Source organism: Benincasa hispida, chromosome 5, assembly GCF_027475165.1.
Source record: "Benincasa hispida cultivar pf3 chromosome 5, pf3_genome.v1.1, whole genome shotgun sequence".
NCBI lineage: Eukaryota > Viridiplantae > Streptophyta > Magnoliopsida > Cucurbitales > Cucurbitaceae > Benincasa > Benincasa hispida.
In genome coordinates this window covers 61,013,812-61,032,351 of record NC_143482.1, presented here as the reverse complement: position 1 = coordinate 61,032,351, position 18,540 = coordinate 61,013,812, and the positions used below count along the sequence as shown (strand labels likewise).

Below are 18,540 nucleotides of genomic sequence, written 5' to 3'. Positions count from 1 at the left end.
AAGGGAGGGAACCTTAATTCTCTTTCATATTAACGTGGTGAATGGATGGTTTTGTTTTCTGGTGGTCTTCATCTTTTTCACAGAAGAATTTTGCTCTATGAGATTTTCCCAAAGTACACACTCGCAAAGAAGAAAAATATCCTTCTAAAAACTTCTCAACCTCTTCCAAAAGAAGCAGAGTCCACACCTCTTGCCAATTCTCTACCCAAAAGAGAATACAGAAGGCATTGCTTCGTGGTGTCTTTTTGGTTTACTACGTTTTTGGATATCGAAATTCATTGGAGATTCATGACCTTTTGGAGAGGAATTTCGTGAAGAATTGGTTCTTCAAGAGTATGTAATTTCTAACCCTAATTCTTTCCAATTTGCATTTTGTAAATTAATTTATGAATTGCATGTTTTTTCCTCTATTTTTTTAATTCTGTGAAAAATTGGGAATTGGAAACAATATGCGCTTCCGCAGTGGACTTCATGGTTCCTTCACTTTGTCCGTATAAAATCTTTTCAAATTTTTTCTTGTATAAGTTGACTAATCAATAAATATCTCATCTGCTAAATGCTCAATTTGTAAACCATGGCAAAATTTTGTTTTTTCAAAATCTTTCATCTCAAATTCTTTCTTAAGATATTCTATTACCTTTGAAAGCTATTCAAGAGTTCCAATTATACTTAAGTCATCATCATATACAGTTATAATAGAAAATCTTGATTGTGATTTCTTTATAAAAACAAAGAACATATTGGATTATTTTGCTATCCTTCTTTCAACAAATATCCACTTAGGCGATTGTACCACATCCATCCTGATTGTTTCAATCCATATAGTGATCTCTGTAACTTTATTGAAAACAATTCCCGGGAATTTGATTTATATATTTCAAGTACCTTAAATTCTTCTGAGATTCTCATATAAATATCATTATCAAGAGATCGATATAAATATGTTGTGACTACATCCATAAGATGCATATTCAGATTTCTATACACAGTCAGGTCAATTAAATATCTTAGTGTAATTGCATGGGAGTATATGTCTCCTCATAATCAATACTAGGTGCTTGTGAAAAACCTTGTGCAACTAGTCTTGCTATATATCTTGTGACCTCATTATTTTCATTTATTTTTCTCATAAATACCCCTTTGTATCCCACAGGTTTGACACATTTTGGTGTTCGGACTATTGGTCCAAAAACCTGACTTTTTGAGTGAGTTTAATTTTACCTCGATTGCTTCTCACCACTGAAGCCAATCTTTTCTATGTCGACATTCTTCAACATATTTTGGTTCAGGATACTCATTTTTAAATATAATATCAAGAGCAACATTATACACAAAAATGTTGTCAATAACTACATTAGTTTGGTTCCATCTTTTTCTTATCATGACATAGTTTATTAAAATCTCATTATTATCTTTAGGTATTTCACCTTCCTCACTAGTCATGTCGAGGATTTCTTTATGGGTATTTACATCCTCAACCAAGTCTTTTTTACTATTAATTATTTTTCATTTTCGAGGATTTTTATTTTTAGAACCCATTGGTCTACCATGCTTCTAGCGTGTTCCAGACTCATTATTGACAACTTGTTGTGTTGGGATATTAATTTTTTATGGAACATTTGCAGTTGATATATGTGATTTAGTTACTTTCTTTGCATCTATAAATGTATCTGGTAATTGATTTACTATATTTTGCAAATGAATTATCTTTTGAACTTCAAGTTCACATTGATCTGTACGGGGATGAAAATGAGACAATAACGATGCATTCCATGTAATTTATTTTTCCAATTTCTTGATTCCTCCCCCTAATGTTGAAAATTTATCTCATTAAAATGATAATCAGCAAATTGTGTAGTAAATACATCATCTGTCATGGGGTAAGATATTTAATAATTAATGGAGAATCATATCCAACATATATTCCTAACCTCATTTAAGCACCCATCTTAGTGCATTGTGGTGGAGCAATTGGAACATATAATGCACATCCAAAAATTCTCATATAAGAAATATTTGGCTAATGACCAAACGTTAATTGTAATGGCGAGTACTTATGGTAAGCTACTGGCCTAATGCATACAAGTGACACTCCATGCAAAATAGCATGTCCCCCTACAGATGAAGGAAACTTAGCTCTCATAAGTAATGGTCTTGCAATTAATTGCAAATGTTTTATGAATGATTATGCTAAACTATTTTTTGTATGAACATGAGCTACAGGATGTTCAACACTTATCCTAATTGACATACAATAATTATCAAAAGCTTAGGATGTAAATTCACTAACATTATTAAGACAAATAGTCTTAATTGTATAATCAGAAAATTATGCTCTTAACTTAATTATTTGAGCAAGTAATCTTGCAAATGCAAGATTTCGACTTGATAATAAGCACACTTGTGATCATCTACTGGATGCATCTATTAATACCATAAAATATGTAAATGGTCCATTTGGTGGGTTAATAGGTCCACATATATCACCATGAATTCGTTCTAAAAATGCAAGTGATTCAGTTCCCACTTTAGCTGGTGATGGTCTAATTATTGATTTGCCTTGAGAGAAAGTACCACATGATAATTCATTAGATTGAAAAATTTGCTGGCTCTTCAATGATTGTCCATTTGAATTCTCAATAATTCTTCTCATCATTATAAACCCTGGACGACCTAAGCTATCATGCCAAATAGCAAATATATCTGAATTCATGAACTTCAGGTTCATTGTTACATATGTTTTAATTACTCGTATATGAGTATAATACAATCCAGAAGATAAAGCAGACAACTTTTCCACTATACGTTTTTCATTTGAGACAATAGAGATAATATATAAATATTCCACATTATTCTTACTATAAGTCTCAATATGATAACCATTGCAACATATATCTTTAATTTAAAACTTAGAAGTTTTCTCTTTGATTGATTAGAGAATAATGCATTATCAATTGTAAAGTTTGTTCCTTTAGGCAAAATAATATTTGTTTTTCCAAAACTTTCGATCAAGTTTGCAGAACCAGATATTGTATTTGCTTTCAGCATTGTCAATTTAGAAAAGTTTTTTTTTTTATTTGTAAGTATTGTGTGTGATTGCATTGTCTTCTAGACATATATCTTTTTTGCTCATTTTTAAAGTACTCAACATATAAAAATGATCTATGTTTCTTCATTAAAAAAAAATAATTACAATAAGAAAAACAATACTTAAAATATATAAAAGTTACTAAAAAAACCATGAAGATAGATAAAAGAAAACAACAACATTAAGTCTAGATATTCTCAAAGTCAAAAGAAACACTTGATGTTCCATCAATTGTGTCAATCTTCTCTTCGGAAGATTTAAAAAGGTTCGCCACATCCAAATTTGTCATATGAGATGGGTCAAATATGTCATGATCCTGGTATGCAAAATTTGCTTCCACATTTTTTTTTCTTTTTCCTTCGGAGGGGTTTCATAGAGGTCAACTAAGTGTTTTGACGTATGACAAGTACGTAACCAATGCCCAGTCATTCCATATCGGAAGCATTTATTTTCAACACTTTTTGAACTATTCTCTTGTGAAACTTTTCCTTTGTCAGCATCATTTGTGTGGTTCTTTTGAAATTTGAATGATTAGAACGACCACCACGAAAATAATAATTATTTCTTCTTCTGCCACAATCATGACCTCGACCATGATTATTAACATTCATAGTACTTCAGGAAACGGTGTTGTTCTAGTTGGCCGAGATTCGTGATTCTTCATCAATAATTCGGTATTTTATTCAGTCATGAGAAGACATGAAATTAGTTCAGAATATTGTTTAAAACTTTTCTCTCGATATTGCTACTGCAAGAGCATATTCGAGATATGAAATGTGAAAATGTCTTCTCTAACATATCAACATCAATAATTTTCTCTCCGTATAACATCAGATTTGAACTGATTTTAAATAATGTGGAATTGGAATCACTTATTGATTTAAAATCTTGTAGCTTTAAATGCATCCACTCATAACGAGCTTTAGGAAGAATAACTATTTTTTTATGATCATACCTTTCTTTCAAATTTTTCCACAAGGTATGTGGATATACATCATTTTTAATCCCTTATGGAGATGATGACCAAGGAAAATCATAGTTTTTGCTTTGTCTTGAATGAATATCGTATTTCCTTTTTTAATTGTTTCTCCCAAGTTTATAGCATCTAGGTGGATTTCAGCATTGAGCACTCATGGTAAATAATTATTTGCGTTAATATCAAGGACGACAAATTCTAATTTTGTGAGATTTGCCATGGTAGCACTATCATAAAATACTGTATTTATGTTATAAATTTAATAGATATTAAATATGCAAAATAACATTAAATTTATTAAGTATAACGAAAAAGGAAAACCCGACATACCTTTAGAACCTACCTTTAGCGAGGAAAACGATAGGAGCTCGTGCTGAAAAGGTGTTGTGAAATTGAGGAAAACAACGAGAATATAGATATGGAGAAAATATAATATAATAATATATTTATATAATAATAATAAATATAATATAATATAATATAAATAAAATAACTAAAACCATAAAATTGGATAATATGAAAATTTAGTGGAATTTTGAAGTGGATTTCTCACTAATGTGTATATTTTAAGATCCACAAAATGTCAATATTTATAGGCAAAGTAGTAAGTAGGATCATCTTACATGGACATCAAACATAAATATTTATAAGACACACGGACAACATGAAGATTGACACATAGCTTTTAGGACACCATTGGACATCTATTTTTATAATATTTATAATATATTATGAATTGTATAATATTACAAAATAATTTTTAACAAAAACTATATTCACAAATAAATTATTAATAGTTTATTATCAATTAAATATTATTTGCTTACTACAACCTGGTGAGAAATTTCTATTGAAATCTCGAAATTGAGATTTTGGTGACCTCGAATTTTAATAAGGTAAAATTTTGTTCCCCATTTTGACGAAATTTTTAGATATCGATGGAAATTTCAAGATAATTTTTATTTTGTTTTTCATCCGACAAAATTTCAAGATTTTTCTTAATTAACTACATTAGTTCAATTCAAGTTTTCAGTTTTATGGTCTTAATTACGCACAATTATATAGTTTCACACGTTAATATCATTTTTGATGAAGGATGAAGTTTCTTCAATGTGCTATTTTTTTTCTCTAATTTTCATTTTTTTTTCATTTTTTAACTTTTTTTTCAATATGAAATTTTCATTTATAAATAAATTAAATTTGAACAGAACCCAAAAAGAACCTATAGTTATTTATTTATTTATTTTTACCTCATTCAAAATTTTCTATTAAATGTTAACGCCATTTCACCTCAAATTTTTACATCTGAAAACATAGAATAAACTTGTTTTCATTCGGACATTTAAAGGCCGGAAGATTCAGGGGCATTTCCGTCGTTTAAACTAATAAGGATAGCAGGTACTAACGTGGCGACTATTTAAAAGGGGCAATATCGTTATTATCCATCTTCACCAAAACGAGAGGTCCAACAACTTCCATCCTGAAGCAAAGCAGAGACACAAATCCCTTCTTCAATAATCCACTACAACACAACCCACCAAACCCAACAGTCAAACACCCAAAAAGTCAGCAGTCAAAATTTCTCCAAATTCTATTGGACAACCAAATCTTCCCTCCAGTACTCGTTCCGCACTTGATTATATCGAAATTTTTAAAAACCAACCGAAATGAAAAAGGCCTTCATCAATCGCTCACTTCGGTGGTGGAGAAAAGAGCTTCGAAGCTGTGAAGGTTTGAGCTCCAATGGCGAAACCGGTTCAAATCGAAGTATGGAATCCAAATGGCAAATACAGAGTTGTGAGCACTAAGCCTATGCCTGGAACTCGCTGGATCAATCTCTTGATCGAGCAAGATTGCCGAGTCGAAGTAATTTCTCTTTCTTTTTGTTTGTTTCTGCTTCTTGGCGGCAATTTTAATGTAGATTGAACATTTTTGTATTCGTTTTCGTGTTCTAGATTTGTACTGAGAAGAAGACGATACTCTCTGTTGAGGATATTATTGCTCTCATCGGCGATAAGTGCGACGGCGTCATTGGACAGGTATTTCAACTTAATCGTATTAGTTTCTGTTGATCAGAAAGTTCTTATGCATTTTGGATAGTTTGAATCGAATTCGAAGCGAATGAAGTATAGATTCGTTGAGGAAATAAGAGAAGGAAACTTAATCTCTATATAAAAGCTAGTTAATAGTAGGATTCTAAGACTTCAATTGTGATGATTTGAGTGATTAAGATGACTCGTTCACATGCGACTCCTGATTGACTGAAGTTGGAAAATCGTTTGGTTGTTGTACATTTACTAATGAGGATTTTGAGATTTGTTTTATTGGATGTTTCAGTTGACTGAAGATTGGGGAGAGGTGCTGTTTTCTGCATTAAGCAGAGCGGGAGGGAAAGCTTTTAGTAACATGGCTGTTGGTTACAATAATGTAGATGTTATTGCTGCTAATAAGTATGGTGTTGCTGTAGGAAACACTCCTGTAAGTTTATTTTACTCTCTAAACTGCTACTTTTTTAATTTAATTCTCTGTTATATTAGATATTTAATTCTGCATATACTGAGGTATAGACATGGATTTGTATCATTCAATTCCTACTTGTTTAGGGAGTACTTACAGAAACTACAGCAGAGTTGGCAGCTTCACTTTCTCTTGCTGCTGCGAGAAGGATAGTTGAAGCTGATGAGTTCATGAGGGCAGGCCGATATGATGGATGGCTTCCCAATTTGTATGACTATCTGCCATGAACTGAATTTTTTTTTATTTTTTTTTATTTTTTTTGCAAAATAGAAACCAAAATGACCTAATAGATTGAAGTAATTTCTTTTCAATAGGTTTGTTGGAAACTTGCTGAAAGGACAGACTGTTGGTGTGATTGGAGCTGGTCGTATTGGATCTGCTTATGCAAGAATGATGGTACTTTTCCCAACTCAATTGACTCTGGTTTAATTATTCTAGTTTCAATCTAATCTTCTTTTGTTTTTGAAATTGGATTTCAAACGAAGAGTTGTCATCTATAATTGATTCTGGATTAATCATTAAAGGGTATAGTGCCCGTTTTCACTTGATGATTTCTTGTTATATTCTTGCAGGTAGAAGGGTTTAAGATGAACCTGATCTACTTTGATCTTTACCAGTCAACCAGACTCGAAAAGTTCGTTACAGGCATGTCTTGACCAATAATTCTTAAAAGCAATGAGTTTCAGTTCCTTTAGCTGAAATGCTTGTTTAATTGCAGCCTATGGTGAGTTCCTGAAAGCCAACGGTGAAGCTCCTGTGACATGGAGAAGAGCATCATCCATGGATGAGGTGCTTCGAGAAGCCGACGTGGTATGACTTCGATATAATTAATGAGCATGCTTCTGAAGAGCTCGTCTTCCCTTATGTTACATAAATTAGCTGTTGTGTTTTCCTTTGAATTTATAGATAAGTCTTCATCCAGTACTGGATAAAACCACCTTCCATCTTGTGAACAAAGAAAGTCTTAAAGCCATGAAGAAGGTGAAGCTTGTTAAAGCTCTTTTCTCTCTTCCATTATAGTTTTGATCTACCCAACCCCATGAGAGGGATTTTTATGTTTCTTTAGGATTCTTATGTTTCTTTAAACTTATGTTATAATCGCAGGATGCAATCCTCATTAACTGCAGTAGGGGACCTGTGATCGATGAAGCAGCCCTTGTTGAGCATTTGAAAGAGAATCCGATGTTTCGAGTTGGCCTTGATGTTTTTGAGGTATTTCTACTCACAATTCACTCACTTTCTGATCTTAAAATTGATTTGCAATTACGAAAATGATCATCATCCCTGAATGCATGTCTTGTTTCGTCACTCTTTACTGTATTAGGATGAACCATACATGAAACCTGGACTAGCTGATATGAAGAATGCGATTGTTGTTCCTCACATTGCTTCTGCTTCCAAGGTAAATCTCTTCCTAGCTTGACAGTGAAATGAGGATCTCTTTACAGAAGCATTGACCCTCTTTCATAACCATCATTGTAGTGGACTCGCGAAGGAATGGCAACATTGGCTGCTCTTAATGTCCTGGTATGCCATCTACAAATTTATGTATGTTTGGAAATGATTTTGAGATGGTTAAAATCACTCCGAAACACGATTTTAATTACTTAAAATTAAATTAATATTTAATTTAAACTTTTAAATGCATTTTTATATCATCAAAATCAATTTTATATGATTAAATATATTTTGAGTGAATTTAACCATTTCAAAATCTCTCCCGAACATGCCATTATACTCACTTCACAAGTATGTTTGATTTCTATTTACATTTTGAGCTTAAAACCCTTGCTTGTTCATCCACAGGGAAAAATTAAAGGATATCCTGTTTGGTCCGATCCGAACCGAGTAGAACCATTCCTTGACGAGAACGTTTCACCTCCAGCTGCATCTCCGAGCATTGTGAATGCCAAGGCCTTGGGTAACGCTTAACAAAAATCTACCTAACTTAAAAGGTTTAAATATTACTTTGGTCTATACTTTTGATTTTTAGTCCATTTTGATCCCTCTACTTTCAAAATGTTCATTTTGATTCATGTACCTTTAACTTTTGTTCATTTTGGTCTATGTACTTTTAAAAAGCGACGATTTTGATCATCCATTTTCATTTTTGTCTCATTTTTCCGATCAACTTTGACATCACTTCATTTACTTAATTTCTTAAAGTGCAGCCATAGATTTGTATTAAAAAACTTCCATTGTTTATTTTTTTATAAATGTTTTGCAAATAGGAGTCAAAATGATAACTTGATAAAATTACAGAGACCAAAATGAAAAATTGTAATGACCAAAATGAACATTTTAAAAGTACACAGCATAAAGCAAAGTGAAAAGTAGAGAGACCAAAGTAGTATTTAAATTAAGGGCAAATATCAATTTAAATTTTAGGAGGTTATATCAATTAAAACCCTGAACTAATAATTGTATCAATTTAAATAATAAACTTTCATAAGTGTATCGATCATCCAAATTTCATTAAAATACTGAACTTTCATAAGTGTATCAATCATCCAAATTTCATTTGACAAATATCAATCAATTTAGACATTCACCTTACTTTTGAAAATCATCCCTGCATTAGTTCTCAAATGTGTGAGGACTTTTTCAAATGTCGGTTTTAAAAAAGTGGATGATTAGAGTAAATGCATGAACGATTTTCAAAAGAAATTTTGACTAAGAGTCTAAATTGAATTATTTATGAAAGTTAGGGGTTTAATTGATATAATAATAAAATCCACACGAATTTTTTTCCAAAAGGATCGATAAACTTACAAAAAGTTGTAGTTATATTTAAATTGATATAGTTATTGGTTTATAGTTTGATATTGATACTTTCCTTGAAATTAATTGAAAAATTGCGGAGCTTATTATAGTTCAATTCTCTTTCATAATTTGTGGTATTGGCAGGACTGCCTGTTTCAAAGCTGTGAAGTATGATGCTAAAAGATCTTTGAGCAAAAAATGCAAGCATTATAGATATGGAGGTAAATGGAGATTGTATTTCTGGGTGAAATTGGTGAATGTAGAACTTTGGACAATTGATAATAATGTGTATCTATCTTTTTTTTGTTGAATGCAAGTCCATTACTTGGTTCTACAACATCAAATATATTAATTAGTTTGAATTATCTATTTTGTTTGTGTTTACCTCCATTTTAATCGTCTAGTTTATCAATCAGATATTCGAAGAAATCTACATGTGTAATAATTGAATGCATGAGTAATTTCAAATATAATCTTAATTGAGGGTTTAAATTCATTCATTTAATAATTTAAAAGTTTAATTGAAACTATATTTTTTTCACTAAATTTAAAGGAAGGTGGAAACTGACACACATAAAAGTTTAGAGTTTTAATTAATATAATTATGAATTTAAAGTTTAAATAAACCTCAAAATTTTGGTGTAGATTGAAATTTTTGAAAAAAAAAAACTATATATATTTAAAAGAAAATACCTTTTTGGTTCTTATGTTTTGGACTTTGTTTCATTTTAGTTCTTAAATTTTAAAATGTTATACATTTCGTCTTGAGTCTAGTTTCAATTTAATTATTTGGATTTATATTGATATAAATTTTTCATTCAAATTTGAGTTTTGTTTTAATTTGATTTCTAAGTTATAAGATTTATACTCTTACTCTCATTTTTCACTAATATTCAGTTTAAGTTTTTTGTGTTAATGACTATTTTTTAATTTAAAAGAATTATAAATAATTAAGTTTCACTATTTAAATTAAATTTAAAATTACATTTCATAATTATTTAATATTAATTAATAGACATTAACACAGAAAATGCTAAGTGAAAAATTGAGGTTTAAAGTGTAAATCTTAGAATTTAGGGACTAAATTGAAACAAAATTTAAATCTCAATGGTAAAATATTAATCATTTGAAATGGAGGGGCTAAAATAAATCAAACTAAATGTTAAAAAAATTAAACTTGATTTGATTTGGATCGAAGATAAAAGCTAAACTTGATTTAAATTTAAGATAAAATTTGGAATATGCTCAAATTTTAATAAATGATCAATTGGGATTTTTTTTTTCTATTCGCAAATTATTTTGATTAAAGATAAAAATTCAAGGTTAGATAATTTGAATTTGAAATAAAATTTGGGATATGACCAAATTTTAATTTGGGATGAATTTTAGATCTTTCTCGCAATTCAACTTAGAAATAGGGATAAGAACCTAAATTTGAATGAATTTGATATAAAATTTGGACGATGCCCAAATTTGAATTTTACATCGATTTGAGATTTTATCCTTAATTAATTTGACTTGAGCATAAAAGGCTAAATTTGAATGATTTGAACTTGGATAAAATTTGGAACATGATAAAATTTTAATTTGAGACTTTATTCACAATTTGATCTCAAAGTTGAACAATTTAGGATAAAATTTGGAATATGACTAAATTTTAATTTGAAATAAATTTGAGATTTCACTCTCAATTTGATTTAGATTGAGGATAAAAATTAAATTGATTTGAATTTAAGATAAAATGTGGAATAGGGTCAAGTCTTAATTTGAGATGAATTTGACCTAAAATTTGGAATGTGTGCAAATTTAAAATTGAAGTAAATAGACTTTGATATCATTTGATTTAAGGCTAATCCATTCAAACTCACAAAGAATCTTAAATTCAAATTTAAAAGATAAGATATTTTGATTCAAATATTATCAAAATCTTTTTGAAAGATAATATTTTAGTAAGAAATCCAAGTCAATTTAGGAATTTGAGTCCATTTTGGCCTCTATAAATAGGGCTCACTGATAACTTGTAGAAATACAAGTTATTTATGCTGCCTTATCTAGATATTGCGGCCAAAACAGAAGGAATATGCGTCGATTGTATCAAAATTAGCTAAGAAATACAATAATTATGAATTATCGCAGTTACATCCACTACATTTCTATTCTGTTTTGCAGGAAACCAAGTCACTACTTGCGATCAAGGCTCAATGAGTAACTAAATAACGCATCTCTGTCACATTGCGCCCATCAAACCACAATGAAGAGACGATCAACGCAATGACGGCGCAATGCGACAGTCGATCCCGAGCTGAATTTCAGCGGCATGCAGTAATAAAAACAACCCCGCATGTGAGCACCCGATCGAAAGATGCAACTGAGCAACACAAATGCGGAGGATTGCGACACGTGTACAACTAACCGTTGTGCAGATTTGACGGTCTGATTGCATAACAGAAGGAATATTTATTCCTCCATCTTCGGAATTTCCATAACAATAAGTGGGGTTCACAAGCCAAGAGTCAAAGTTTTTCACCTATAAATACTCCCATAGAATTCAGAAAAGATATACTTGATACGAGGGCGAATTGATGCTAGATTACTGAGAGAGAGGCTGAACTGAGTACTGATCGGAAGAAATCCGGGAAGAAAAGAGACAAGACTGAGAGGTGAGTCTTAGTGCTATTTTGCCAGATCCCCGCCGTGAAGTTCTGTGCTTAGATCACTGCTACCGGTTGAGCAAGCCTGAGAGGGAAGCTCATCCTTCCGCACGATCCATCCACTCCGGCAAGCAAATCTCCATTTAGATCGGGCCCAAGACATTGGCGCTTATTTGTATTTGTTTCTAACTCTATTCATCAACTGTATTTCATCTTCTTAATCTTTTCATTCACAAATCATGTATCAGACGCTAAATAGTATTATTGAATGTCTTGATCATTTCCATTTCCACTTCTTTGTCTACTTCCGTTCCTACATTAATCGTTTTCTCCATGAAGTTTTCTTTATCCCCTGGTAATTAATATGGATTAAACGAGTAACTGTGCAAAAGAGATAAATGCGTTTGGCTAAGGCATGCTAGACGGCATGTGAGAGCAGAAGTGAAGATGCCATTCTGATCTGTCGAGAGAAGGTTAGAAGAATGCGTTAACTAAAGCGAGAAGTACTTCCAGAAATGGAAGCAGCCTTGTGTTCATTACGTTCGTCCTTGTTTCACCATAGAGATTTGGAAACGCGGTCGATCACCGAGAGGTGTACGCTAAGGGAAAAGTGGAACCGTACTTATAGCTTTAAACGTAATTAAGGAACTTGCACTATTTATATTAACTATCTTTTCTATTTCTGCTTCACACATAAGACTTGCCACCGCATTACACGATCTATGTATAATCTTCACAGCCAGCCTTGACCTCAGTATCTTGTATCATGAAACCTGTATTTTGTATCATCTTAGCTTAGGTTTACTTTATCGCAATTTATTTTATTATCGCGTCTTTACTGCTTTATTTTACTTTATCGCATGTTTAATTACTTGTACACAAAACTCTTTTATAAATTGAAAAAATCCCTGGTCGCATGTATCACAAATGTAACGTAATAACCTCAAATAGTCCCTATGTTCGACCTCAAATCACACCGAGAAACTTGTGGTGGAATTATACTTGGTTCCAATGCAAGGAAACTTGTGACAATGCACAGCGTACTACAAGAACAGTCATCATTAACGCATATCTAGAAGTAGTATCGCATGGACTTATATCTTACGTGCATTATTGTATATCATCTTAAAACTTGCGTTACAAGTTTATGGCACCGTTTCCGGGGACTGGTTAACGGTTAGTGTTGAGTATTTTTGTGATATGTGTAGGACAGATCTCTTTGTACTGACTGTTCAACGCGGAGAGCAGTCTGACGACTTATGAGTGCTGAAGTGATCCAAAAATTCTAAACGAACCCAGAGATCAAGTGTATTATTCACGCAAGAGTTCATCAAGGCCGAATTAATTGGTGAAGAAGCATGGCTAATGAGAATGTGGCACCCACAGGAAACCAAATGGAAAATTTGCCAGTGCAAGATCCAGTTTTTCTTGCTGCTGACCATAACATCCCTATGAGGGATTATGCGGCGTCGGATTTTTATAATTTCTCAATAGGAATTTCAAGACCCATGGTTGAAGAGAATGTAAGCTTTGAGATAAGACCTATTATGCTGCAGGTGATTCAGAATGTGGGTCAATTTGGAGGATTACAAAGAGAAGACCCACACACTCATTTGACAAATTTTGTAGACATGTGCAGCGCATTCTCCATGCCTGGTGTAACTCAAGAAGGGCTTAAACTATATCTGTTCCCGTACACACTACGGGATGAAGCAAAGAGGTGGGCTCAGTCGTTAGAGCCAGATGAGATTAATGCATGGGAGCAGTTGGTTGATAGGTTCATGAACAGATTCTTTCCTCCAGCCGTCAACGCAAGGAGACGGAGGGATGTGTTGAATTTTGAGCAAAAGGGTTATGAAACCTTGAGCACCGCCTGGGTGCGATTCCGGCAGTTAATGAAAAGTTGTTCGCATATCGGGATTCCCGATAGTATTCTGATGGAAACCTTTTACAATGGCTTAGACCAATCAACGCAAGCAGTTGTCGATGTCTCCGCAGAAGGAGGATTAATGAACAGATCATATACGGAAGCAAATAATATCTTGGATCGCATCTCGCGACATTCTGATGAGTGGATTGATATCAGACTCAAGGTGAGAGGTCTGGACCAAGAAAGAATAGAAAGTGTCGATGTATCAACTGATACAATGAGCGCACTGGTCGATCAGATGACCACAATGACCTCACTTCTCCAGACAATGGCTAACCAATAGAGAACTCTCTCTCGAGGATTAACATAAGTTAATGCGTTGACTCACATAGCCGCAATGAATTGCATCCAATGTGGAGAGGGACATTCAGTAGAAGTCTGCCCATGGAATTAACAACCCGTATATTTTGCTTAGATGAATCGTTTGGCAACATTTACAATCCTGGTTGGTGGGATCACCCAACTTTAAGTTGGAACGGGAATCACATCCATAGGCGCCATAGTTTCGATCAGAACTGTTATAAGGGGATAGAGGCAAGCCTTTGGTCTTCATTACTCCATACTGTAGCCCAGGTAATTCTCAAGGTATACCACCCTGTAACCAACCGTTCTTATATGATACCTCTTGCAGTACCTCATCTCTGGAGACATCGTTAAAACATTATATTGAAAAGAGCGAGGCAATGAGACAATCGTAAACTAAATCCCTTAAAGAATTAGAAGAGCAGATTGATCAGCTTGTTAGGGAATTAAAGAAGAAAGCGCCCAGTACGCAGAATAAAAATTCAAGAGAATCGGGGCCACGAGGTAAAGAACAATGTCATGCAGTGACAGTGAGAAGTGGCAAAACAACAACCTTTATGCCATCAATACCAGATGTGACAACAACACCAGTAGATTTGACTGTTGATAATGATCAGTCAACTAATAGTGGAAAAAGCACTAGTTCAGAAGTAAGTTCTCCTACAAAAGATGAAGCTCCTCAAGACATGAATTCTAAAACAACGCAACCTCTAATTAATGAAACACAACAAGAACAGGATCTTGACAAACAGCCAATTAAACAAGAAGAAAGGCAGGATTCTCCACCTTTCCCATCCAGGCTGAAGAAGAAAGATGATAGCAAATAATTTCAGAGGTTTCTGGACGTTCTCCAACAACTACACATTAACATTCCCTTAATAGAGGCACTAGAGCAGATGTCAAGTTATGTAAAATTTCTCAAGGATATTCTTGCTAATAAAAGAAAGATCGGGGAAAATGAAATAGTTGTGCTAACGTATGAATGTAGTGCACTGTTTCAAAACAATATCCCCACCAAAATAAAGGATCCTGGGATTTTTACATTGCCACACACAAGAGGAGGAAAGATGGTTGGAAACGCGTTGTGCGATTTAGAGGCAAGTATAAATCTAATGCCCTTGTCGATTTTTAAGAAGCTGGATATCGACAACGCAAGACCAACCACGATCACGTTACAGTTGGCCGATAGATTAATAAAGCATCCTGAGGGCAAGATAGAGGATGTACTCGTGCAAATGGACAAGTTTATCTTTCCGAAAGATTTTGTTATATTGGATTACGAAGCTGACAGAGAAGTCCCTATCATCTTGGGTCACCCATTTCTCGCAACAGGGCGAGCACTGATCGATGTGCAAAAAGGAGAATTGACCATCAGAGTCGACGATCAGGAAGTAAAATTCAACATGTTCAATGCGTTGAAGTACCCAGGTGATATGGAAAACTGCTAATATATTGAGGAACTACAGTAAGAACCTTGGCACGAACCCCCGAAGGAGCTGAAGGAAGAAAATTTTGAAATCGGCGCAATGTTGGAAGAGGACTGCATCGCAATTCATGTTGAATCAAATTTTGAACCGCTCAAGTTATCTGAACGGGCATCACAATGCATTAAGCCATCTTTGGAAGAACCATCTATGCTAGAGTTAAAGTCATTGCCCGTGCACCTTAAGTATGCTTACTTAAGAAGTAACAACACGTTATCGGTTATCATTTATGCATCGCTGAGTAAGGAGAAAGAAGATGCGCTCATTCAGATACTAAGAAATAAGCAAAGGCCTTAAGGTGGACCTTGGCGGACATTCGAGGAATCCGTCCCTCGTATTGTATGCACAAGATTCATCTAGAAGAAGGAAAGACAGGATCGGTAGAAAGGCAACGATGTTTAAACCCTGCTATGAGAGAGGTCGTGAAGAAGGAAATTGTGAAATGGCTAGACGCAGGAGTCATCTACCCGATATCTGATAGCAGCTGGGTGAGCCCAGTACAGTGTGTTCCAAAGAAAGGGGGGATAACAGTCGTCACTAATGACAAGAATGAATTAATTCCCACAAAAACGACTACGGGGTGGAGAATTTGTATGGATTATCACAAGTTAAATTTGGCCACTAAAAAGGACCACTTCCCACTTCTTCATTTATCAAATGCTAGACAGACTTGCGGGGAATGAATTTTTCTATTTTCTTGACAGCTATTCAGGGTACAACCAAATAGCAATTGCGCCGGAAGATCAGGATAAGACAACCTTCACGTGCCCATTTGGTACGTTTGCATTTTGATGCATGCCAGGACTTTGCAATGTGCCAGGCACTTTCCAACGATGCATGATGGCAATATTCTCAGATTACTTGGAGGAGTCAGTCGAGGTATTCATGAATGATTTTTCAGTCTTCGGCAATAATTATGACTCCTATCTATCTTACCTTGAAAAGGTCTTGAAGAGATGCGTGGCAACAAATCTTGTTTTGAACTGGGAAAAATGTCACTTTATGGTAGAAGAAGGAATAGTTTTGGGACACAAAATCTCTAAAGCAGGAATGGAAGTTGATCAGGCAAAGATTGACACAATTTCTAAGCTACCCCCACTAGTGAACGTGAAAATACTTAGGAGCTTTCTGGGACACGCTGGGTTTTACAGAAGATTTATTCACAACTTCTCCCAGATCGCAAGGCCCCTGAGTGCGCTCCTTGAAGCTGACCGAGAATATAATTTTGATGATGCATGCACCAAAGCATTCAACAAATTGAAAGATGCGCTCATCACCGCACCCATTCTGGTTGCGCTAGACTGGGCGCAACCATTTGCATTAATGTGTGATGCTAGCGGATATGTTGTGGACGCAGTATTAAGTCAGCGCAAGGACAAGGTATAGCATCCTATTTATTATGTGAGTAAAACATTGAATGAAACGCAGGAGAACTATACAACCACAGAGAAGGAAATGCTTACAGTGGTATTTGCACTGGAGAAATTCTGACAATACTTAAACGGAACAAACGTTGTGGTGTATACGGATCACTATGCGATCAAGTATTTGATGACAAAGAAGGCTGCAAAACCAAGACTTATACGGTGGGTGTTTCTATTGCAAGAATTCGACCTAGAGATCAAAGACCAAAAGGGCACCGAGAACTAAGTCGTGGATCATTTGTCAAGAATTGCGAGGTTCAAGGGAAAGAAAAAGATATTGAAGAACGATTCCCCGATGAGCTGCTGATGTCAGTAGGCATTAATGTTCCCTGGTATACGGACATTGTAAATTTCATCGTTTGCGGTCAAATACCAGACGATTATACTTACCAGCAGAAGAAAAAACTAAGACATGATGTCAAATTTTATTTCTGGGATGACCCATTCCTATATCGACTTGGTCCTGATGACATATTACGTCGATGCGTTCCTGAGCACGAAGTCAAGCACATTCTGGAGATGTGTCATGAGTCCCCTTACGGAGGACACTTTGGGGGGCAGCAGACTGCCGCAAAGGTCCTACAATGTGGCTATTTCTGGCCAACACTGTTCAAGGATGCCCAAGCTCACGTTGTGCAATGCAACAGATGTCAAAGAACGAGGAATATGTGAAAGAGAAATGAAATGCCATTGACATCAATCTTAAAAGTGGAATTATTTGATGTTTGGGGTGTGTTGTGCACGTATGTGTTCTTTGCCCGTCCTTAGTGAAAAGGCACTCTGTCGAGGTAGTGATGTGCTGGTAGAAATACCGTGCGCCCGATCCTTCAGAAATGCGTTGAATTAAGGGGTGTGTTGCGGGAGTATATGTGTTATTGCCCATCCACAGCAAAAATGTATTTGCGTTAATAGAAGCGCGGTGTTAGTTTTTATCGTGCACACGTCTGAATCAAATTCAAAAAGATAACATCTCTAAATTCTTTGATTCTTTGCACAAATAATTTTGTATTGCATTAATTTTTCATTATTTGTATACTTTGTTAATATTCAATACAAATGAGTACATATTCACTCCTTTTTGCCTGTGCTTTTTTCTTTTTCATCATTTGTCAATATTTGCAATATTCTTAATCTTTTACTTTTGCGTTATTCATTGCGTTGCCATGATGTAATATATGTTTATACTTAGAAACATTTCCCATACTTTGTAAATTCTGACTAAGACTTAGTTAATTCTTAGTTTAGCAGTACTTTACCTTTTATCTTTCAAAGTTCTGCTCAAACCTTCTTTTTGAAATTTTCTTCCAAGTGTTTGTCTAGTCTATCCAAACAACGCAATGAGAACCTTGCTCATCTTTAAATTTGGGGGTGGGAAAGGTCTGAGCAGATAAGATGAAGAATATA

General features: G+C 34.2%; 1 protein-coding gene across 2 annotated transcripts; it reads left to right on the top strand.

The window, feature by feature from the left end:
• Positions 1–5,742: 5,742 nt before the first annotated feature.
• On the top strand, positions 5,743–9,655 carry LOC120069744 (glycerate dehydrogenase). 2 transcript variants are annotated; one of them, XM_039021536.2, is made up of 13 exons: positions 5,743–5,930; positions 6,020–6,103; positions 6,402–6,542; positions 6,668–6,789; positions 6,896–6,977; positions 7,154–7,226; positions 7,300–7,391; positions 7,488–7,562; positions 7,686–7,793; positions 7,906–7,983; positions 8,064–8,108; positions 8,388–8,502; positions 9,489–9,655. In XM_039021536.2, exons 1-13 carry the CDS (start codon positions 5,808–5,810, stop codon positions 9,509–9,511), a joined length of 1,161 nt encoding a protein of 386 aa, XP_038877464.2. In that variant the 5' UTR covers positions 5,743–5,807; the 3' UTR covers positions 9,512–9,655. The 2 variants fall into 2 exon arrangements, with proteins under 2 accessions (XP_038877464.2, XP_038877465.2); XM_039021537.2 differs by having other exon boundaries at positions 5,744–5,930; positions 8,388–8,536.
• The last annotated feature ends 8,885 nt before the right edge of the window (positions 9,656–18,540 follow it).

What these genes read in the sequence shown, in the direction of transcription:
- LOC120069744 (XM_039021536.2), top strand. Translation starts at nt 5,808, where the DNA reads ATGGCGAAACCGGTTCAAATCGAAGTATGGAATCCAAATGGCAAATAC. An exon ending in GTCTTAAAGCCATGAAGAAG is followed by an intron (nt 7,563 to 7,685) that starts GTGAAGCTTGTT and finishes TTATAATCGCAG; the next exon opens with GATGCAATCCTCATTAACTG. An exon ending in TTGGCCTTGATGTTTTTGAG is followed by an intron (nt 7,794 to 7,905) that starts GTATTTCTACTC and finishes TTACTGTATTAG; the next exon opens with GATGAACCATACATGAAACC.